This window comes from Schistocerca americana, chromosome 3 (assembly GCF_021461395.2).
Source record: "Schistocerca americana isolate TAMUIC-IGC-003095 chromosome 3, iqSchAmer2.1, whole genome shotgun sequence".
NCBI classification, from domain to species: domain Eukaryota; kingdom Metazoa; phylum Arthropoda; class Insecta; order Orthoptera; family Acrididae; genus Schistocerca; species Schistocerca americana.
Genome location: NC_060121.1, coordinates 725,963,730 through 725,988,990, shown reverse-complemented (window position 1 = coordinate 725,988,990; position 25,261 = coordinate 725,963,730). Strand labels below are relative to the sequence as shown.

The 25,261-nt window shown below is 38.3% G+C and overlaps 1 protein-coding gene across 3 annotated transcripts in view; it reads right to left on the bottom strand.

Moving 5' to 3' along the window:
- Positions 1–25,261, bottom strand: part of LOC124605601 (breast cancer type 1 susceptibility protein homolog) — a 267,314-nt gene that overhangs the window by 213,009 nt on the left and 29,044 nt on the right. For all 3 annotated transcript variants that reach the window (XR_006978661.1, XM_047137393.1, XM_047137394.1), the window contains exon 3: positions 3,900–4,197. Coding sequence is in view for 2 of the 3 variants with exons in the window: in XM_047137393.1 (XP_046993349.1) it covers positions 3,900–4,197 (298 nt within the window). In the remaining variant the exon portion in view is untranslated. The remainder of the gene's footprint in view (positions 1–3,899; positions 4,198–25,261) is intronic.

The window sequence follows — 25,261 nt, the reverse complement described above, 5'->3', positions numbered from 1 at the left end:
CTCATCTCCTGATGTAACAGAAAACTTTATAGAAAACCTCAGTTCATTTGTATTTAAGTTCCCAAGCCATACTGTAATCATTAACTGGTAAAATTACAGTTTTGTCAGTGGTGGACACGATAAGACATCCTGTGAAACATTATTAAATGCCTTCTCTGAAAACTACCTACAGCAGATAATTATGATCCCCACTCATGATAAAAGTACATTGGTTCTAATGGTAACAGACAGGCCTGACTTCTTTGAGGATATCCATATCAAAAGTGGTATCATGATCACGATGTGGTTGTGGTAACAGTGATTAGCAAAGTACAAAGGACAACTAAAACAAACTGAAAGATATATTTATATGTTCACTATAGCAGGTAAAAATTCAGTAGTGTCATATCTGAAAGAGGAACCTGAAACTTTCAGCACAAGGCTGGAGCATGTAGAGGAACTACGGATCAAGTTTAAAAGAGTAGTTGATCCTGTATCGGATAGATAGGTACCTAGCAGAACAGTTCGTAATGGAAGGGAATCTCCATGGTACACAGCCACTGTAAGGAAACTTCTAAAGAAACAGAGATTATTGCATAACAGGTGTAAAATGAAGCATATGAGTCAGATGCTGAATGAAACACATTTGGCTGCCAAGAGAGCAATGTGTGATGCCTTCAATGACTATCGTATGTATGCGTGTGCATTCTCATGTCCACACGTTGCCTCATTGCACAAGCAGTCTGCTATGAATTCCCTTCTTTGCTCGGGAGCTTGTGATGCGTTATTGTGATGAAAAGATGACAGAAAAAGAATACACAAAAGCAACTGTACGTAAAGAAGTATATAAATAACATAAGTATAAGAAATACAAAGCGATGTCAACATTTTGTCCTCAAATTTCAGTAGACCAAAACGAGATTTTAGATTTTTTGCTTCGGAAATTGCAGTGATAAGGCTGGCAATAAAATTTGGTTATCTAGAAACTTATATACTCATTCAAATTATTTATCTTCATTTCAAAACAAAGCATTTCAATTCTACCAAATTTGTAACTTGTAATGTGGAATGATTACAATTTTCTATTTGATTGTTTTATACTTCTTTTTACTGTAGGAATTGCCTAAGCTTGTAACTATTAACATATTTTGTTCCTTTACAATATTACAATTTGTATCTGTTAGCATCTGTAAGTACAGTTCTAATGTATAATTATGACTCGTTTCCATACCCATTCAATTCTCTTGCATACTGGATCAATGGAACGTGAACAATTAAATACAAATGAAACTGATTATTCCTGAAACTGAGAAATACTTAAGGGACATTCTTAATTGTTTCGTGAAGGTTAATTTACTTTCAGTGTGCCATTTGTATTTAATCACGAAATATGGAAAATCAGGATGGAATGTAACAATATTATGAAAAGGATAATTGCTACTCACAATATAACGGAGATGCTGAATTATAGACACGCACAACAAAAAGACCATCAGAAAGTGAGCTTTCGGCCAACAAGACCTCCATTGGAAAAAGACTATTTCCAATGAAGGGCTTGTTGGTCAAAAGCTCACTTTCTGATAGTTCTTTTTTGTTTGCCTATCTGCGACTCACAATCTCTGCTATATGGTGTGTAGCAACTATCCTTTTCAAAACATTGTGATCATGAAATATGATACGTAGATTACCATCCTTGTAACCAACAAATTTGGGAATTTCATAGATACCAGAATCCATTAGGAGGAAGCTTTCAATGAGCTCCATTTCTATTTTTATCTTTTGTTCAGATTCAAGCTCCTCAGTTGTACTTTTAAGTCGCTATAACATGAATATTCATCCACAGTTCTCAGATAAACTTTTCATAAATTTTTGGCTTATTCATTTCAGTTCTTCTACCTCGAAACTTATGGTATCTTATTCTTTACAGAAATATGATCAGAGACTTTTTATTTAATATGCGATGCTTAGCAGAACACATCTCAAATTTTTATTCAAATGCTCTTCAGAAGCGGCATTCCAAATGACTTTTCCTTTGTCTGTAATTGTCTATAAACTTAAATGTGCTTCCTCTCAAGTCAACAGACATTATTGCACATAAATTGCTTTACAGCATAACTCAACACACTTCACACTCAAACACTTATGGGCCCCAGCTGTCTGTTGTCTACAAAAAAGTGCAAAAATTCCCACCAAACAGGGGAGCAATGCACTCTATGCATGGCCTCCATTTCCAGGAAATTATGCATGGACAAATGCGCCTGCATAGTTACGCTGTTGCAGTACTCAATTCCGGCACTCAGTTTATTAAAATCTTGCCGGCATTCGCACCCACTAGAGTTGGAAAACGCTGATAGAATTTGCAAGACACACAATATCAGTGCAAGCTCTGAAAAAACAAGAGCATCAATGAGTATATTGGGCATTGAGAGTCAAACTCGGTTATAAATACTGGCGTGAGACCAATAATAGTTCACAGTCTGGTTGGAATCCAAACAGCGAGAACACATAACAGCAACCCACAGAAACTGAAGAAAACGACTGGGTCGGTTGTTGAAATAGTGTGCATAAAGTGGGAAAAAAAAAGAATCAGCAAAATACCTGGAAGCACAAAATTAAAGGCAGTATGTCTCCTACATGTCTTGCAGGACTAGGTCTCATGTGAAATGAAGTTTAACGGTGGATCACAATATGTGAGACTTACACTCAAGAGCCGAAACATTATGACCACCTGCTTAATAACACAGCTGCCCATATTTAAAATGAAATCCATTGTTGATTCTGTGTTTCAGGGATTTGACAGTTTGTTGGTAGGTTTGTGGAGGTGGCATTAGATGCCTACGGACAGTTCGTGTAATTCACGTAAATGATGGGCCTCTGATTTGTGAATGTGGTGATGCTGCCTGACAGCAACCCAGGTGGGTTCCATAGGATTTACATCAGGTGAATCTGGTCGACGAAACATCAACATGAGTTCACTATAATGCTCCTCAAACCATTGCAGCATGGTTCTGGCTCTGAGACATGGACAATTATACTGCTGAAAGATGACATAGCTGTCGGGAGAGACATCATTGAACGGTGCATTCTGAATCACTTGTGCCTGCACCAGAATTGTGATATCTTTCAGCAAAGATGCCACAGATCACCATCTATCCTATTTCACAGAGCAGACAAGCCTTCAAACCCTACTTTTTGTGAAGAGCCCTGGACATCCAGAAATTCAGTGCCTTGTAGTAGTTTCACCGTCCTCCTACCTCTTCCCATAGATGCTCACGACAATAGCATGTGAACATTCGACCAGCTTCGACATTTTCTATAAGCTCGTTCACAGGTTCTGTGTAATAATAATCTGGCCTTTGTCAACATCACTTATGTCAATGGATTTTCCCATTTGCAGCCCATATCTTTGCTAGGGTGATCCCCATCCATATCTGCTCCCCTTACATACTGTTGTCACCATGTCACGTGACTGTAACGCCACCAGACGGCATCCAACACCATGGTTGGCAGTGGTCATAATGTTTTGGCTGATCAGTGCGTGTTGTCTGGGTTTTAGTCTCATCCCATACTTCAGTGTCTCACTTGGCTGAGAGATCTGGACCCTTCTTTCTAGGTACGAAACAAACTATATATATATACAAACATTTGCACTTCTTACATTCTGATGTAAATATGTGTGTGTACTAATTCGGAGAAAACTGCCATATAAATGGATTTTTATTTATTTCAATTTTTTATTGAAGAGAACTGGAAACATGTAAGAAACAAGAAGAAGAAGAAGAAAATAAAAATTACAAATAAAATAAAATTAAATACAGCATTTTTTTAATTTAAATATTATCTAAAAACTATTTAACAATGCAAATCAAACAAAATTATAAAGGCAGGTGAAAAAATAAATACTACTTTGATATTGTTACCATGTGTTTCGACCATCCTGTCCAGCTTCTGCTTGGCCTGGTGTATCACTGCTAATAATGCTTTCTTTCACCTTAGACCAGCTGTTACTTTTGGAAGCTACATTCCCATTTACTTTGCTGGCAGACACTGAGCTTTGCACTGTAGAAGTTTTATGGCTACTTGGCTCCGTTCCCAATTTGAGAAAATCATTTAGGTTGTTATTTTCCTTGTTACTGTCTGATAAACCAAACTTTTTGTGCCTTGGTGAATCTATAAAAGCCTCACGTGAACTGGAATTGGCAGCTATGTACGATTCCACTGTGAACAAATTACAACACACACACACACACTGTAAAGCAGCTTCTGGTAAAACAGTTATAAAACAGTTACTCTTGTATTCAACACTCGTGGCAAGATGCACTTTTCAATTTCCTAAATTAATCTCAAATCAATTTACAAAATTATTACACAGGCACGCAAGCACGCACGCACGCACACACACACACACACACACACACACACACACACACACACAAAATGCATATGTTACCCATCCTACTGGATATTTCCTCTTTCGATTTGAGTTTCATGACAACATCAAGGCCATTTTTAAATAGCATGATTTTGACAAGGACAGAAGAAGGAAAAGATTGTGGGTTTACTGAAAGACTCATACAAGTAGGCTCCTAAAATTATCCCACAAATTTGACTGTTACTCTAATGTATCACTTGTCCAATGATTTTTCACTACATTTTCTAGTCTTGCATTACCAATTTACATGAACTTCTAACAATTGCTGTTATTCTAGACAAAGAGCTGTCCTATATGTTTGTGAGAAAAACTAACAACACAAAGATTGAAACTGTTTGACAGGAAATGTCAACACACAGAAACTATTAGGACTGAGAGTTAATACTGGTAATTATTCCCATTCACATTAAGACATTAGGAAAAAATATAAATGCTCTATACTTTTGTTTCAAATATGTTTCTTGGCAAGAATGTATTCCAGATGAAAATGTATGAGGCTTTCATACTTAAAAACTCAAACCCTCTCCTAAGGGCCATGACTTATTGGTTTCTGTAAATGTGGAAGATGTGTGCCACATTTACATCATTATTTGCACGGCCCTGCTCACTTAACTATAGTTAGCACACGGATATATTTAGAGGTGAATAACACGGATAAGGAATTTTAAGGAAGAATATAAATAAAATGTCATTTCTAAAGTACACTGATGGCAAAAGGAAAGGCATCACCAATAAGGAGTTATCAACAAAAGTTGGTAGGCGTATTCCTACCTCTGAATGATGATGCCTGTTTAGATTTTGCACCTGTCGCTAGTAGCGCTATGAGTACGCAAATCAGGATTGTTTTAAATACATATTGTAACTGTTGTGAAGTTGAGATTGTATGTTGTGAGCTGAGTCAAAAATACCTTTAAGATGACAAAGACACCATTATCAACACCTCACTGAGTTTAAACGAGGACATGTAATATGGCTTTCCATAGCTTTGCACTGTAGAAGTTTTATGACTACTTGGCTCTGTTCCCAATTTGAGAAAATCAGTTAGGATGTTATTTCCCTTGTTATTGTCCAATAAAGTAAACTTTTCGTGCCTTGGTGAATCTATAAAAGTCTGGATATTCCTTCCATAATACTGCAGACAGACTTGCAGGAATGTAGGCACTGTATAAGATTGCTGAAAGCCATGGTCATGAGAATGTAGTCGCAAGAAGACTGGGCTCTGGATGGGCACATGGCACTAGTGAGAGGGAAGACCATTGTGTTCAGCATACTGCTCTGGCAAATTTTACTGCATCTGCAGCAGATATTGAAGCAGCAGTTGGCACCAGAGCGACACAATGAACAATTGGTTACCTCAAGGACAGCTCCGAGCCAGACACACTGTAGGCTGCATTTCACTGACCTCAAACCATCAACACATGTGACTTCAATGGTCTTAAGCAAGAGCTCATTGCAGGGAAGGGTGGAGATCTGTTGTGTTTTATGACGAAATCTGGTTCTGCCATGGTGACAATGATGGTCGTGTGTCAGTTAGGACGAGGCCAGTTCGGGCCTGTAACCATTCATGAACAGCATTCCAGGGACTGCTTTCCAACAGGATAACACTCACCCACTCGCCATAAAAATGTATTCACAAAATTCCATTACTCTATGTTAACCCTTTAACTGCTCTGGACGTGTTAACGCGTGCACCTTTGTACCTGTCCCTGTGTCCTCTGAACGTGTTTACGCACACCACCAGTCCTTCTACCTGGTACTCTGAACGTGTCTACGCGTAAAAACGTTCAGAGCACACCCCTGTGTGCAAGCGTTAACACGTCCAGAGCAATTAAAGGGTTAATTATTTTTTCGGATTGTGATTTTTTTCTGTCAGCATGTAGCATGAAAGGCATTCCTAACAAAATCATGGTACTTGTTAGTGAAGAGTAAGACATTACATTATACTACCACAGCATTTTCAATATTTACTAACTGCAGAGAGGTAGTATACTTTTGGGCCAGCAGGCCCTCTCTTATGTGACTTTGAAATTTATGTTTTGGTAAGGTCAGTGCCTGAAGAGTCAAGGGTCATCATGCAATGAGAGAAAAAAAGGTCACTGAACATATTCCTCACTGACATCAAAGAACAAAATATCATCATATCAATGAGTTTGACCAAGGCAGACTGCTTGGTCTCTGGGAAACTGGTGTCCTACCATGACATTTCAACTTGACCAGCCTTCACAGTTATCCATCAGCAGAACCAGATGATTGAAGAAAATCGTATATAGCAATTAAAAGGTACAGGACTATGAATGTAGCTACAGTACAGGATGAGTGCTACCTTTGTCAGCTTGGCTATACATCTTAGTCGAGTGTTAGCTCAACTCTGAAGCATTGCAACAGATGTGATCCAGTCTGCACCGATAGTTAAATACCATCCCGTCTGTCGAGAGCTAGATTGTACCACATCAGTTTCCATTGTCCAGTGGTCCCAGATCAATGGGCACATTCGCACAGTTACTACCAGGCTGAGCATCAAACACAGTGTTTTTGAGTTCTACTGAGATATGATGCTGGCCTTAATCTGGCAGCTTTTACTGTTGAGTGTACACATAAAAAATAATTTGAGTGATGGTTTGGGGTGTAATTTGGTCTGAATTTCTATTTACTGGGAACCACCTGAATGGCAGAATGCACGCCATCAATTTTTTGAGGCACATGCAATCCTTCTGGGAACTTCAAATGCTGCATTTCAGCAGGACAATTCCTATCATGGTGTGACAAGAAATGGGACAAATTGGAGACAGTAATACATTGCATCTACTTTGACCAGTGAAATAGTGAACAAGCACGTATGTATCACATTGTGTAATTACAATGGTGACTATAATGTTCACCCATATTTTAAACTGGATTAACCTGACAGTTTTCACAATGGAGAGGGGGGAAAGAAAACACGTTAAAACTACAATATTCAATTACAGATTAATAAAATAAATCTGTAATGAAGAGAGAATGTATCTACAGTTACAAATGTAATTCTATTTCAAGACAAAATCAAACTGGTTATTGCAAAAATAAATAACCATTTTATTGGAAAAAATTAAATAACGTAAAAAACTTATATCGCTGGACTATATGTAGGTCAAGTGAAATCTGTGATACTCTGTTACAAAAATAAGTACACATCAGGAGTAAATGAAAACATTCACTGCAACACTACATTATTTATGAGTCATTGGCTTTCTCATCTTCTCACCTAATTTTTGAACAGTGAACTACTCTTCTGGAATTTTACAATCAATGCTACCTCTGTCTTTGAAACTCTCAGCAGAAAGAGGTGCAGAACTCGGACTTGCAATCATCTCCATATTTTGTAAAATATGTTGTGATCTTCAGGCCAAAGACTGTTTTACTGCAGCTCTCCACACTAGCCTAACCTTTGCAAGCCTCTTCATCTTGGATTACTACTGCAACCTACATACATATAAAGCAGCATACTGTGCTCAGGCCTTGGTCTCCGTCTACAATTTTTCCCACACACCCCTCCATTAGCAAACTGACAATCCCTTGATCTCTCAGGATGTGTCCAATCAATGACCCCTTCTTTTTATAAAGTATACCAGAATGTTCTTACCTCCCAGGTTTGAATGAGTACACCTCCATTAGTTATCTAATCTGTCCAATACATCTTCAGTATAACATTTCAAAAATTCCTATTTTCTTCTCGTCTGACCAGTTTATCGTCCAAATTTTACTTACATACAAGGCTACATTCCAGACAAATACCTTCAGAAATGACTTCCTTTATATCCAATGTTAACAAATTTCTTTTTCACATAAGCAGTATCTATTTTATATGTCCATTACTTTGAACACTATTCTTTTTTATCTTGGTGCCCAAATAGTAAAAATCCATCTATTATTTTTAATGTCCCATTTCCGAATCTAATGCCTTCGGCATTGATAGATTTACCTCAAGTACAAACCATTACCCTTGTTTTACTTATAACCTCTTTTCAAGACACTATCCATTTCATTCAATTGATTTTCTAAGTTCTTTCCAGTTACTGACAAAATTACAATGACATTGGCAAAGCTCAAAGTTGTCGTCGTCCCCTACTTTTAATTATCTTATCAAATTTCCCCTTGGTTTCCTTCACAGCTTGCTCAATGTACAGATTGAATGACATTGGGAGTAGGCTACAACCCTGTCTCACTCTCTTCTCAACTATTTTATCTTATTCATGCCCATCAACTGTCATATTTGCATTCTGCTTTTTGTACAAGACACAAATAACCTTCTGCTCTCTGTATTTTATTCCTGCTACTTTCAGAATTTTGAAGAGTTTAGTCCAGTATGAACTATGAAAATTTTGAACCTAATCTATAAGCAATAAACCTAGGATTCCCCTTCCTCGATGTCATAGGGTCAGTATTGCCATATGTACTCTTAGTCTACTTTGCTTATTTTCATTCACTTATGTTGTATGGTATTAGATTTTGGGGTAACTCTTGCCATTCTAAAACGATATTTTTGGCTCAGAAACAGGTGATTCGGGCAATAAGTAATGTGAGTTCGCGAATCTCTTGTCAACCCCTGTTCACAAGTCTGGGTATTTTGACATTAGCCTCTTGAGTTGTATATTCTTTACTGTTGCCGCTTGTTAACAATATCAGCTTATTCCCAAGAATAAGCAGCTTTCACTCAGTTAATACTCAGCAGAGATCCAACCTGCATTTGGATCGGACTTTCTTAACTCTTGTGCAGAAACGTGTGCAGTATACTGCTGCATCCATTTTCAATAAGCTATCACAAGAATTCAAAAATCTTAGCAGTAATCCACATGCTTTCAAATCAAAACTGAAGAGTTTCCTTATGGGTCACTCCTTCAATTCCATTCAGGAGTTCCTTGAAAAATTAAGCTAATTCTTATGCTGTTGATTGCGTTTACTTAAACTTATGGCTTGACTTTTTTGGGTTCATAAACATTTTATTTTTATCTGTTATTACTTTTATATTGTAGTTTCACATACTGACACGTTCCATGACCTTGGAGATTTGCTCCTCAATTTGGTCCTACGGAACTTGACATTTAAATAAATAAATACATTTCTCCAGAACCATCACAACAATCCTATTCACAATAGCAAACTGCAGACGATTAATCAACCTGTGGGATGAAGCCCATCGCCACACTCTGGACGCACTTGCTCCACAACACATTGCACCCATTCCCTCCTGTCACAATATAGAGATACCAGCTACTTGCCTGGCTGCCAAACGCAGGAAAACTAAGCAAGGTGGCCATCTATGGAGGTGAGACACCACAGATGAAAATTTTTCTGGGGTGACAGTTACCAGGACATCTGGACTCTATTCAACATCACTGTTGACACCCATCCTGTCCTGGTACTAGTCGACTCAGGGGCTTCTTTTCCTGTGTAATGTTGAATGCTTACCGTCACCAGCTAAAGAAGACTATATTTAGTGACACAAAATGATTGAGCTGAAAGTCAAAAATGGGAAATGTGTCCAGCTGACAGGAACATCTATTGCACGAATAACTATAAATTACTGAACACAGTCCTTTGATTTTGTCATTTTAATAGACTGTAGTCATGTGATGATAAGCACCTCAAGTGGTCAAGGAAAACTTTGGATCACTAACTGTCACAAGCAGTCGCAATGCACCCCTAAAGGCATATGCATAGGAACAACCAGACCAGTCCAGGATGTGCAGCTCAGTGCCATCAACAAAGAGTTTTGCTACATTTCCATTATAGACAACACAGTGGAGGAAGCTACTATCAAACTACCAAAAGGATCTGGTCTGACCAAGGAATGACACTGGCAAGTGTTAGCCACTTTGTGCCAATTTTTGGATGCTATTAAATCTAAAGGAGAGAAAAGAACAGGCCAAGCAGACCATGGTAAAACACTGTATCGACACTGGGAATCATATCTCAATTAGCCAGCACTCTTACAGGCTGTTATCTGGTGAACAACACACAATTAAGTAGCAAGTGAAGGTGATGTCACTGATGGTCTTTGGTCCTCTCCTGCAGTCCTTGTGAAGAAGAAGGATGGCATATTGCCTTACCGCATCAACTATTAACAAATGAACAAAATCACAAAAAAGATGTCCATCTATTCCCATGCAATAATGAAACCCTAGACTCCTTGAAAGCAGCAGTCTTCTCTCAATTTTGGACATGCAGACATGCTAGTGGCAAATCGAGGTTGAAGAGGAGGCTAGCGGTAAATCATGGCTGACCAGCAAAAAAAGACTCCCTACAGAACACCTGATGGCCTCTATGAGTTTAAATTACACCATTTGGACTATGTAATGATCCAGCCACTTTCGAGCATACAATGGACAACTTGCTTCACCACCTCAAATTGATGATATGTCTTCACTAACTGGATGACATCATTTTTAAAGACCTTTGGACAACATCTAAGCCACATGAAACCATGATGGAGTGCATGCAGGTAGCAGCTCTCCCCCAAATCTGGAAAGTGACTTTTCGCTCCCATCAAATAAAACTCCTGGGGCACCTTAGCTCATGGTGCTGGAGTCCATCCAAGAGGAACTACTCTACAACCGAGAAAGAGCGTCCCGTTTTTTCTTGGACAATCAACAAGATGTGGCTGTATCTACCTGGCAAACCATCCACTGTTGTTATAGACCACAAGTCTCCTATGCTGGCTGATAATGGGGACTGGCAAGATGACTACTGAGGCTTCAGGTTCACAAGGCCACAGTAGTATAGAAAAGTGGATGCAAACACAAGGACACTGACTATGTTTCGAGGAATCCTTTGGCAGAACACAGTAGTATGAATGAAATGTCAGTCACCGCTGCATTAAATGACAGTGCTGCTGAATAGAGGGAAGATCCAGCATTGCTAAAAACCACTGAGGCCTTGAAGTAGGAACCAACCAAAGGAGAACTCCAATTAATAATCACAACATTATATAAAAGAAGTATGATCCAATAGGGCAAAGATGGTTGCTCATCATCTCATTCGTGAAGACTGTACACAAAATCAGATGCAGGTGTCACTGACCAGGTCTCTACCAATCCATTAGACTTTGTAAGCCACTGTAAGAAACGCCAAAAACTGAAGCAAGTGGCGCAATTACCTTTGACGCAGCTGATACCAATTCTGCCTGTAGCAGTGCCATTCCACTGTTGAATCAACCTCTTGTGGGAAGTTACCACAGTTGACAAACGGGAATCAATGGATAATAGCCAGCACTGACTACTTCACCTGCTACAATGTCACTAAAGCTGGGCTGCACACCAAAGCTATTGAAATTGCAAGTTTCCTTGCAGAAGAAATCATTCTGAAATACAGAGCACCCTATGTAATGATCTCTGATCGTGGAAAAGTTTTCCAGTGCATACTAGTATCAGAGGTAATTTCATGTTGCGATATCACCCACAGGTGGCAACGGCCTACCACCCACAGACAAATGGCCTTATAGAACTCTTAAATAAGACACAGGAAGATATTCTATGGATGAATGTTGATGCTGAACAGAAATTGATAGAGAATTCTGTTCACTGCGACATTTGGGTATAGCAAAGAAAGACACCAGTGACTAGGTCAAAACGACAATGGATACACTTCTCCAGTTTCAACCGAACAATACTCAGAATGACTATGTAAAACATCCGATCACCAGGAGCAAAGATGCAAAACAGCTGGCTCACATATGGACTGTGGATGCCAAGAAGAAGGACCAAATGCACTATAACGCCAAGTAGCGGTCAGTGAGATAACGGCCCGCAACACTTGGTAGAGATTTTTGCACCAGTGCAGAATGCTGGACTATTTGAAAAGTTAATATAGAGCTTTTTGGTCTGTATCATACATCTTGTCACTTGTCAGACATCACATATGAAGTCGAGAACTATGACCCCTCATCAACAAGAAAAAAGTTCAGAGACACCATCCAAGTACTCCACGTGAAATGCTGCTTGAGACACTTCTGTAGCCTTAAAAGTTGCTTTAGATGCATTAGATGATAGTTTGGTACCTCTTAGCGAGTCCTCAGTGAAAAAGATGGGGACCCGCAGAATAAGTTTGAACAACTTTATGAGGAATTCGGAAGGAAATACATACCTGTTGTGGAAGAAAATGCAGATTATGAAACAAATGTTGAATCTGAAATGATCATGCAATTGAAAAAGAAGTTTAGTAACAGTATGACAAACAGTGAGAAGATCCAAATTCTGACACTTCTTCCAAAAAGTGGCAGCATTCAAAGGACTGAAAATGAATTTGGAGCCTCTAACTATTTCGTGAGAAAAGCGAAACAATTAGTCAAAGAATGTGGTATTTTAGCAACTACCAGCCCAAAATGTAAACATGTCTTAAATGAACAAATTGTGAATGGTGTAACAGAATTCAACAACAAAGACAATATAAGCTCCAGTTTGCCTGGTAAGAAAGATTTTGTTGAAGGAAAATGATTCCACGACTCATAAACAAAAACGACTAGTGTTGGGAAACCAGCACAAACTGCATCAGGCTTTTAAAGATGAACACCCAGGACTAAAAATAGGATTATCAAAATTCTGCCAGTTGTAACCAAAGAACTGTGTTTTGGCTGGTGCAACTGGTACACAAAGTGAAAGTTGCACTCTGCAGCAGAATGTTACTGATACGAAACTTCCTGGCAGATTAAAATGCGTGACGGACTGAGACTTGAACATGGGACCTTTGCCTCTCGCGGGCAAGTGCTCTACCGACTGAACTACCCCAAGGACAACTCACGCGCTCTTCTCACAGCTTTCATCCCACCGGTACCGTATCTCCTTCCTTCCAAACTTCACAGAAGCTCTCCTGTGTCATTCCATGTCAAATCAACACACCTATTTTACCTCACCCTATTAGATTTTTCTGAAAGTTGGTATACTTATAGTGGGCACTGAGACTAAGAAAAATACCAAATTTCAATTTTTTATCTCAAACCATTCCCGAAATATGGCTATGTAAACTTTTCAAAAACCAGCCAGAAATGTGTGAATGGACTTTTTTAAATTGTCCTAGGAGCTGCCCTAATTGAGCTAGAGAACTGGGAAAGGTGTCATTTTGCAGCATTTTGCATGCTTTTTCCAGGGATATAAAACAAAACATAGCTTCTAATTAATAATCTTTTTCAAAATACTAATTAATATTTTTATTTAATTTTAATTTTTTTACAAAAAGTACATAATTGAAAATTTTCAAAATATTTCCATAACTACTTCATACTATTGTAAATCACATGGCAAAATATAAATATGGGATGATGATGGGTTCATTGTTAAAAAAAATTATTCTGGACTCTTGTTTTTCACTAACGGCCCTAGTTTGACCAAATTGACCTTTAACAAACAGGAATTTCTTTAAAATATACTGAAAGGTAAGCAAAAAAAGTATTAGAAATATCAAAACATCACCTTATTAAACCAAAACTAATCAGCAAATTTTATAATTAAGTTGATTGCTTATTAATACAACTTCACTAACAGTATATTAACCGATATAACAAAAAAAGAAATTGAGCATTTAACTACAAACTGAAATAAAGTATGAATAAGTACAAGTATATACACAATAGTTCTGGTCCATGATGTTTGAAATTAAACTATTAAACAAATTAAATACGTAATGCTTGTTTTTGAGCAACAGGTATCTGTACATAGCTAAATTTAACACAATAGGTACTAACAATAATTCTGAAACAACTTTCAATAAAATATACATTCACTAACCTGAGACAAAAATTAAGTTTTGAGTTGAAAGTAGTTTCCCAATAAATTGTCTTGGAACTTCACATATTACATTTTAATAAAGCTGACTGGGTTTGGTTTACATCACTTTCATTAAGAATGTATGTTCTCCCTGTCAGAGTAAATGGATTCACTTTTGTGAGAACATCCACAACTACACCCACAGGACATCTGCATGTGCAGGATAAGAGAAGGACTTAGCTGGTCCACATGGATGAAGAAAAGTTGTTTTCACTTCATCAAGTTCTTCATTTTTTTCTAAAATGTACCCAAGCCACCACTTTCTGCCATATACAGTGGTGACATAGCCTGATACATCTTGTAACTTCAGTTTATCTGGTCATGTAGTTACATCCCTCTCCCAACTCTGCATATCACCTGAGAAGTATTTGACTATTAATTTTGATGTAGTGTTGGAAATGAAAGTGTGAAATTGCTGTGTTCCTTTGAATGTCAATGACTCTTCAAGTCGGCTTTTTAAGAATATTTCTGAAGCAGCGTAGTTTTCTTGAGTGGAATATACAAAGTCAACATTTGTGATATTATCTACTGCCCACTCAAATAGACCTCGTGCAGTTTGGATCTGACTTTGGTATGGCCTTTGGAAATTTGCACGAGCTGCCAGTCTCTTTACTGAACCCCCTACTCCATCACAAGGCCCTTTCCCATGTGCTGTGGCTGAAAAGTGCCACTCAGCTTTTATGTTGAAGTCTTCCTCATAAAGGCAAAGGTTCAGGAAGTTTTTCTTATTTTTACACTGAGCAGCAGAACGGTCAGAATAATAGTATATCTTTTTTGGAATCTTTTGAAATTTATCTGTTAGATATGAAATTAGCTTCTTTTGAAAGGTGTAAATCACAGTTGTATTGTGCTCCAGGCAATCAGAAACAATGACAAAGCTCATATGCTCAATTTTGTCTCCCTGTTTGTAATATATGACAAAAGGATGAATGGTAATCTGTTGTCTTGTCCAGTGGAAACTCTGAGCTTCATCCTGTAGAACTATACTATAATTTTCTGAAAAATCACATATGACAACAAATTCAGATTCCATAAGGTTTTCTCTTGTGGAGTTAAGGAATGTTTGTTGTTGCTTGGCAATGAAGTCATGCCGAATCAAAGTCGACATCTTACTACAAAATAAATCTATGAATTCTTCAGAAGTTTTCTGAACAATTTCCAGATTACATTGGTCAACTGACATCCACTGTCGGAACTGAACTTGTTCAATTAAGTTTTCATGAAAAGAGTCTTTTAAAATTTTACGTATGGCAGTTTCTCCTGGGCAGTATTCAGTTTCCCATGTTGCAATCAACTGATGATGGGTTGCAAAGCATTTTTGCAATGCACTGCTTATAACTGTCTAAGCTGCTGTTTGTTACTGTATTTAGTTTGGCATTTTTTATCATTAATTTTATGTTTTGGTGAGTTGTGCACACGCAGACAGTGTGTGTGCCACTCCGGCCAGCTAATACACAATGTTTTGGTCTCAACTCAGCAAATTTAGATAAACCTATTGTTATGTTAGGAAACTTCTCTTTAAAATGCTCGTAACCTTCTTTAAGGTTACACAAAATAAGTCTTTTTGATATTTTTGTTTTATTTCCACTTGTTTCTGTAATTGTCACACAATCTTTAATACCCGGCATTGCCCTGCTAACTTCATCATTTTCATAAAATGAATGTACAGTTTTGACAGTTTCTGTTGGTAAACACTTCCCTGGTTTTGAGTTTGGACCTTCCATGAATCCTTTCTCTTTCAAAATTTTTGTGGCCTGCCGAACAATGTAATTAGGAGCATTAAATTCCCTCATTATTTTCCTGACTCCACTTTTCAGGTAAACTTGTAAGAATCATTAGTTTTTTTGCTCTACTTATAGAATTTTTAAAGTTTCTTTTAAGATTTTCAAGAACGGATTCATCAGTATCAGTATCTGACGAAGTAGTTTCAGGAGCAACAAAAAGTTTACGTGTCATTAATGAGATTTTCTTCACTTTTGATTTGGCGTAATGCCTAGACGTTAGTTTTCTCTTGTCAATTGGGGACTCACCTAGTTCTTGAAGTGTTGTGTTAAATGTTTTAACAGCTACTGAAGTTGGAGTGAAGTCAGGGTCTTGGTCTCAGATGATTATCTCTGATTCAGAAGATTCTTCTTCAACACTTTCATCACCGATGGGCTCTGGTGTATTTTTCAATTTGGTTACATCTTTCCTACATTTATCACAAATCTTGGCACCACATGGTATTTGAGGAAATAATTTGGGCATCCATGTTGTGACATTTCTCAGTCTTTTTCTGTCTCTAATAAAATGATTTGACTTCTTCAATGGATTACAACACTGCACTCTTACAGTACTGCACTTTTTACTTGGTTCCATATTTATACAAAAACCACTTATAAACCGTCCTGCAATGTATAGATTTACTTGAAAATGAACTATTAAATATAATAGATACAGACTGGTCAACAGAGGAAACAACTGATTTGCACTAAAACCACAGTGCACATTAATGCTGTAGGCACACAAAGCCTTAGAAGGTAACAATGCAGACTACATCATCTCAACAATGGCTCCAGTTTCTGAATTATTGTACAGACATCAAGCCCTATGTATACGGTCCTCTACTGACGTACTACCGTAAAGGTCAGTTTGGTCAAACAAGGGCCATTAGTGAAAAACAAAGAGTCCGTAATAATTTATTTTTTTTTACAATGAACCCATCATCATCCCACATTTATATTTTGCCATGTGATTTACAACAGAATGAAGTAGTTGTGGAAATATTTTGAAAATTTTCAATTATGTACTTTTTGTAAAAAAAATTAAATCAAAATATTAATTACAATTTTGAATAAGGTTATTAATTAGAAGCTATGTTTTTTGTCTATCACTGGAAAGAGCATGAAAAATGCTGCAAAATGACACCTTTCCCAGTTCTCTAGCTCAATTAGGGCAGCTCCTAGGGCAATTTAAAAAAAGTCCATTCACACATTTTTGGCCAGTTTTTGAAAAGTTTACATGACCATATTTCAGGAATGTTTTGAGGTAAAAAATTGAAATTTGGTATTTTTCTTAGTTTCAGCACCCGCTATAAGTATACCAACTTTCAGCAAAATCTAAGAGGGTGAGGTAAAATTTTTATTTAAAGTGTGTTGATTCGACATGGAATGACTTTCCTGTGAAACTTGCAGAGCTAGCACTCCTGGAAGAATGGATGTCGTGGAGACATGGCTGAGCCACAGCCCGGGGGATGTTTCCAGAATGAAACACCCATGAAAGACAAATGGCCTGAGTTCACATCTCAGTTCGGCACGCAGTTTTAATCTGCTTGGTACACATGGTGTGTGTGTGTGTGTGTGTGTGTGTGTGTGTGTGTTTGCAGTATTCACCAAAATGTGAAGCTCATGTCAGAAGGTTCCAGACTGAAAGAGTTGACACGTTAGACTATCAATCTAGCACCCACAAACACTGTCTAGCTCGTATCATTTGTAACCTTGCACAGCCAAAATGCTATATGTCAAAATGTGAAAACTGCCCAGGTTTATGACGCACCTACAAGAATTGTTTGACATTAATGAAATTGATAAAATAACATATAAACTGTGCACATGTACAGATGGAACAACTCTACAGACATGTTTATCATCTGTGGAAAACTTCTTGGAAAACCTTGCAGACAAATTAAAAAAGAAAAAAGCTTCTGTTGCTATCCTTCACAGTCACCCACCAGTCTGAATTTCTACAGCACCTGAAAGACACACTTGGCAATAATGAATAAATTGTAATAAGTGATTTTGCAGAAAATTACGCATTTGTCCTGCAAAAAGAGGTGTAGAGGCTTCATTGGAACAGGCCACTATTCATCCATTTGTTGTTTGTTATAAACATCCAGAAAATCACACAATTGATCACTTTTCCTTTGCTATAATATCAGAATGCCTTAAACATGACAGAGTGATTATTCACTTTTTCAACGTCACTGGGTTAGTTTTATGAGATCCCATTTCCATACAACACACTAGTATGTGTACTACTTCTCAGATAATGCTGCAGCCCACTATAAGAAACACAATAATTTTGCCAACATAACTTTTCATCAGGCTGATTTCAATGTCTCTGCAGAGTGGCATTTCTTTGGCATATCACATGGCAGAGAACCTTGTGATGGTATTGCTGGTATCATAAGAGACTTGCTGTCCGTACCAGTCTGCAGTGCAACTACAACTCTTAAGATAATGGCAGCCAGACAGTTGTTTGAATGGTACCCCAAGAACATTGCAACGCATCACTTTCATTATACAGCTAACAGTGAGTATGACGAAGAACAATTTGAGTATAATGAAGAAGTATCTCTCCTTCAAGAGCAGTTTGCACAAATTCACACAATTGCAGGTACCCACAAGTTACAGTGTTTAGTCCCACTGGCCATTACAATATCCAAATGAAAGCTTTCTCCAGTTTCCCTGACATCAGAAATGAATCTCTAACTAGCATTTGCCGGTGATATCACAGGATTTGTTGCATGCCTGTACGGAGGTCACTGGTGTTTTGAATATTAATGAAGATACCAATGGGTTTCAGTTAGCTTCCTACATCCTCAAGGGCCTTCCCCTTCATATGTACACCCCGAGAAACCTGCCATCTTAACTGTGTACAAGGAGGACATTCTTACAAAGATTGATGTGAGAACGGCAACAGGGTGAACGTATTTCCTTTCACCAAAAAATGCACAACAACTGTTATATGTTGCTTCACAGTATTGAGGTATAGTAAGTCTAGATGATACATTTATCATATTTGTTTCTGTAAATCTGAACCTGTTTACCACACCTTCCATACCTGTGTTAAACTGTGATCGCTGTGTCATATTTTTGCATTATTGAAGGCCAGGTGCTGTGGTGTGTGATCTTGCATATATTATAAACACTTGCTATTGGCCTGTTGACTGTACTAAATTACTAAGCTATGTTACAACACAACGTTTTTAGCAATAAACATGTTTTTCAGTGCTTTGTGTCATATTGTTGCAATCTGAACACAATTTATTTTGCATTAACACAGCACATGGCCATACATATTAATTTATATCTCCTAATCCCATTATCATTCCAACTTTATTTTTTACTGTGTTGTATAATGTAACATAAAGAAGCTAATATCTTTTGTTCGTCAATTTTGAAGACGGCGTTTTCAGATATTCAAGGTCTAGGTCACTGACCTTAATTGTGTACATTCTTCGAATATGACAAACTTGTATATCAATGGAAAGCTTGTTTCAATACCTTTCCAAAATTACATGTTTCACAGTTAAAGCTTTATTAGAACAGAAGTTATGGCCATTTTTGTGAATATTCCACACATTTTTAGAACTTTGAGTGGCCATTACTCTTGTCATACGTGCACTACAATTCTGTAATTTGGTATTTTTTACTCTTGTCATACTTGCACTACAATTCTGTAATTTGGTATTTTTCATTCTCTTGTCATACGCAATAAACACACCAAATTTTATGAAAATTGAAGAGGGTCAGGTCGGCACCTGCGCTGATTTGACATGGGATGACTCAAAAGCAAAGAAAATTCATTTTGATTTTCAGGACACACTGAGGGATCTGTTCCTTCATGTTCAACTGTTGTCAAGTGGACCAACGTGTTTAAATTTGGTCAGGGTATATTAGACGATGATCCACGTAGTGGTTGCACAAGATGTGTTATTATCCCGGAAATTATTGCAAAAGTACATAAAATGGTCATAGAGGATCACCGATAAAATGCGAGAAACTTCTGAAACTGTACGGGTGTTATCTGAACAGCTATATCACATTTTAACAGTTGAGTTGGATATGAGAAAATTATCTTCTATATGGGAGCTGTGACTCTTTAACACAGGATCAGAAACACATCAGAATGGACTTGTCTAATGCAGGTTGAGAGCAACCAACAAGATTTTTCGTACCAGTTTGTGATCACTGATGAAACATAGGTACACTGCTATATCTCAGAAATAGCTTGCAATTTGAGGTGCTCCAATGGAGCAGTGGCTGCTGGCAAAATCTCATGACCACCTTAGCAGGTGGTGGTGTAACATGGGTGACACAATATACCTGAGTAACAGGGACAGTTATATGTTCTTGTGTAAGAAGCTATATGCAGATTATGCTGACACCAAGGAAGTAGTAGTCGCCCACAGATTCTGGATGGCAAAATTGCTACACCATTAGGGCACAGCCAGGACTGTGAAATCATTGACGGAGAAAAGATTGGATCACCGAGACAGTGATGTCGTGGTTGCCCAATGCCCATGCCTTGCAACTCGTTCTGTTGTGACTTAGGAGACAGAAGTGCTGAAGTTTCAGAAACAATGATGAGCTTGGCTCAAACATACACTGTCCAGTTTAGACAAGCAGTATCAGTCACCACCTGCAGCCAGCTACGAGGTGAAGGCTACACCATACATTCTTAAAAAGTGGGTCATTACACTGCCGCCGCTAGACACTTTCACAGCATGCATTTATTGAGTGGCCTTGTAACCTGGCTAAGGAACCATAGGCTCTGTATAGCTTCTTCACAACAAAGCATTCTTTGCAGGCAGCTGTGTCGATTGTTTTCTTGAATGCACGTCTAATCTGCACTTCAGTGTACCCATTTTGGCAAATTACATCTGTAAGGTGTTGCAGTTCAGCTGGGCGACTGACTTTGTCACAATGTCCTGTGAAGTAGAGTTGTTACAATAGTGCACCACTGGTGCAGATGATAACAGGTTGTTGCATGTAGGTACAGATCTGTAAACTGTGTGTCCTACAGTACCGTCTGATTTTCTTTTTATTAGAATACCAGGAACTCATCCAGAACAGTCTGACATGTTTCCACAAAATAAAAGTGTCATCCGAATAATGAAACAAGTATTAATGTTCGAGCTGCGCAGTTTTTAGTGCCATCTTTTCAAAGTGATCCACAAAGATATTGGCAATCCCAGGGGCAAGTGGTGAACCCACGGCTATTCCATCAACTTGTTCAGAATTCCCCACTACATCTGAAGAAGTTGTACTGAGTATACGTTCAAACAACTTCTCTGTTTTGGGCTCAAAATGATCTGCTAAGAGTCAAAAGACATTGTTAGTGGCAATGACGAAGCAATCCTCGGCCTGCCAGAAGGTGACGAGAGACAGTTCATCGAAACATCGTGGAACTTCAACATGGCCCAAATAAAACACGGCAGACATACACGCTTGCACCTGCGAGCCAATATGCCACAGCAAGAAGTTACATGCACTAGTTTTTTCCCCCCCAGGCATTTTTTAACTGTGATGGTAGATTACACGCATCATTATTGCTCACAGTGTATGCTGAATAAGTAATGGTTAAGTAGCTGTTAATATTATTGCATGGTCTTCACTTCAACATGGACCAAATAAAACACGGCAGACATACACGCTTGCACCTGCGAGCCAATATGCCACAGCAAGAAGTTACATGCACTAGTTTTTTCCCCCCACGTATTTTTTTAACTGTGATGGTAGATTACACGCATCATTATTGCTCACAGTGTATGCTGAATAAGTAATGGTTAAGTAGCTATTAATATTATTGCATGGTCTTCACTCAGTTTATTGAATTTACTTCAGAGGGGAACTAACACTACAATAATAATTATACCTGACAAAGCAAGAGCAACATAGGGGATCATCTGGGCAGATACACATCACTGTCAAGTGACGTCAAGGGGCTAGTGGTGATAAGTGTGGAAAAAGAGCAGACTCTCGTGTAGATGATAATCTGAGCCGGGCAGACGTCCACGAGTTCTTATCTTCACACTTCCATCAGAGTGATACTTTTAGCATACATATGGTATGTCGTTTACAAAATAAAAGGAGGAGTAGACCTGAACTCTCGACTTTGCTCGTAGGTAGGTCACCCACCAGAGGGAGGTAGCAAGAGGACTTGGGCATCGAGAGGCACAAGGTATGCACCTAGCTTGCAACTTGAGCTGGAACAAACACAGTCCAATGGAGAAGTGGCTGCTGAACTGACACAACACAGCTGACTTGTGTGGCATGCCACGTCACTGCCAGATGAATGTGGCATTCTCCACTTTTGCCACATGTCATGTCTGTGCTAGTGACAGTTTATGAAAGTGCCTGCTTTTGTTGTTTCCTGTACCCATGAAAATAAGAAATGATTCCACGTTCAATAGTAATATTGTTGGTCTTGTGGAGAAATAGCCATGTATTTACTATTACAGCCTTGCTGAATACAGCAGCAGGAACACTCAAGACACAAGCAGCAGGAATGGGAATAAGAAAGAAATATAGATCCGATTTGTCAACACCGTAGCATAGTTTGTAGCTCACTACTGGTTTTCTGGCTTTTGTTGTGAGTTCTCAATAGGCTGGTCTACACTGTGCTGCACAGATGATTTAAAATGTGAGTAACCATGAATATGTACGAAGTTATGAAACAAATAAATAGCTGGAACCATCACACCAATTTTATTCACTCATAATATACAAAAAAAATATTGTACAGATCTTCCTCCCTTAGATAATGTGTAATTAAATACATGTTTCTCACTAGTTAACTGTGTATTGGTACATGGATATGATCTCATTATGTGTTTTGTACAAGGGCAATGTACTTGAGGACAATATTATGGAAATGGAAGAAGGGGTAGATGAAGATGAAATGGAAAATATGATATTGCGTGAAGAGTTTGACAGAGCACTGAAAGACTGAGTCGAAACAAGGCCCCGGGAGTAGACCACATTCCATTAGAACTACTGACACCCTTGGGAGAGCCAGTCCTGACAAAACTCTACCATCTGGTGAGCAAGATGTATGAGACAGGCGAAATACCCTCAGACTTCAAGAAGAATCCAATCCCAAAGAAAGAAGGTGTTGACAGATGTGAAAATTATCGAACTATCAGTTTAATAAGTCACGGCTGCAAAATACTAATGCGAATTCTTTACAGACAAATGGAAAAACTGGTAGAAGCTGACCTCGAGGAAGATCAGTTTGGATTCCGTAGAAATGTTGGAACATGTGAGGCAATACTGACCTTACGACTTATCTTAGAAGAAAGATTAAGGAAAGGCAAACCTACGTTTCTAGCATTTGTAGACTTAGAGAAAGCTTTTGACAATGTTGATTGGCATACTCTCTTTCAAATTCTGAAGGTGGCAGGGGTAAAATACAGGGAGCAAAAGGTTATTTACAATTTGTACAGAAAGCAGATGGCCGTTATAAGAGTCGAGGGGTATGAAAGGGAAGCAGTGGTTGGGATGGGAGTGAGAGAGGGTTGTAGCCTATTCCCGATGTTATTCAATCTGTACATTGAGCAAGCAATAAAGGAAACAAAAGAAAAGTTCGGAGTAGGTATTAAAATCCATGGAGAAGAAATAAAAACTTTGAGGTTTGCCGATGACATTGTAATTCTGTCAGAGACAGCAAAGGACTTGGAAGAGCAGTTGAACGGAATGGACAGTGTCTTGAAAGGAGGGTATAAGATGAACATCAACAAAAGCAAAACAAGGATAATGGAATGTAGTCTAATTAAGTTGGGTGATGCTGAGGGAATTAGATTTGGAAATGAGACACTTAAAGTAGTAAAGGAGTTTTGCTATTTGGGGAGCAAAATAATTGATGATGGTCGAAGTAGAGAGGATATAAAATGTAGACTGGCAATGGCAAGGAAAGCGTTTCTGAAGAAGAGAAATTTGTTAACATCGAGTATAGATTTAAGTGTCAGGAAGTCGTTTCTGAAAGTATTTGTATGGAGTGTAGGCATGTTGTTGTTGTTGTTGTTGTTGTTGTGGTCTTCAGTCCTGAGACTGGTTTGATGCAGCTCTCCATGCTACTCTGTCCTGTGCAAGCTTCTTCATCTCCCAGTACCTACTGCAACCTACATCCTTCTGAATCTGCTTGGTGTATTCATCTCTTGGTCTCCCTCTACGATTTTTACCCTCCACGCTGCCCTCCAATGCTAAATTGGTGATCCCTTGATGCCTCAGAACATGTCCTACCAATCGATCCCTCCTTCTAGTCAAGTTGTGCCACAAACTTCTCTTCTCCCCAATCCTATTCAATACCTCCTCATTAGTTATGTGATCTACCCATCTAATCTTCAGCATTCTTCTGTAGCACCACATTTCGAAAGCTTCTATTCTCTTCTTCTCTAAACTATTTATCGTTCATGTTTCACTTCCATACCTTAGGTGCAACCACAACGGAGGGGTATCTGTTGAGAGGCCAGATGGAGGAGTAGGTTTAATAATGAATAAAAAATAGGAGTACAGGTAAGCTACTACAAACAGCATAGTGAACGCATTATTGTGGTCAAGATAGACACGAAGCCCACGCCTACTACAGTAGTACAAGTTTATATGCCAACTAGCTCTGCAGATAATGAAGAAATTGATGAAATGTATGAGGAGATAAAATAAATTATTCAAATAGTGAAGGGAGGCGAAAATTTAAAAGTCATGGGTGACTGGAATTAAGGCGTAGGAAAAGGGAGAGAAGGAAACATAGTAGGTGAATATGGATTACGGCTACGAAATGAAAGAGGAAGCCGTCTGGTAGAATTTTGTGCAGAGCATAACTTAATCATAGCTAACACTTGGTTTAAGAATCATGAAAGAAGGTTGTATACATGGAAGAACCCTGGAGATACTAAAAGGTATCAGATAGATTATATAATGGTAAGACAGAGATTTAGGAACCAGGTTTTAAATTGTAAGACATTTCCAGGGGCAGATGTGGACTCTGACCACAATCTATTGGTTATGAACTGTAGATTAAAACTGAAGAAACTGCAAAAAGGTGGGAATTCAAGGAGATGGGACCTGGATAAACTGACTAAACCAGAGGTTGTACAGAGTTTCAGGGACAGCATAAGGGAACAGTTGACACGAATGGGGGAAAGAAATACAGTAGAAGAAGGATGGGTAGCTTAGAGGGATGAAGTAGTGAAGGCAGCAGAGGAACAAGTAGGTAAAAAGACAAGGGCTAGTAGAAATTCCTGGGCAACAGAAGATATATTGAATTTAATTGATGAAAGGAGAAAATATAAAAA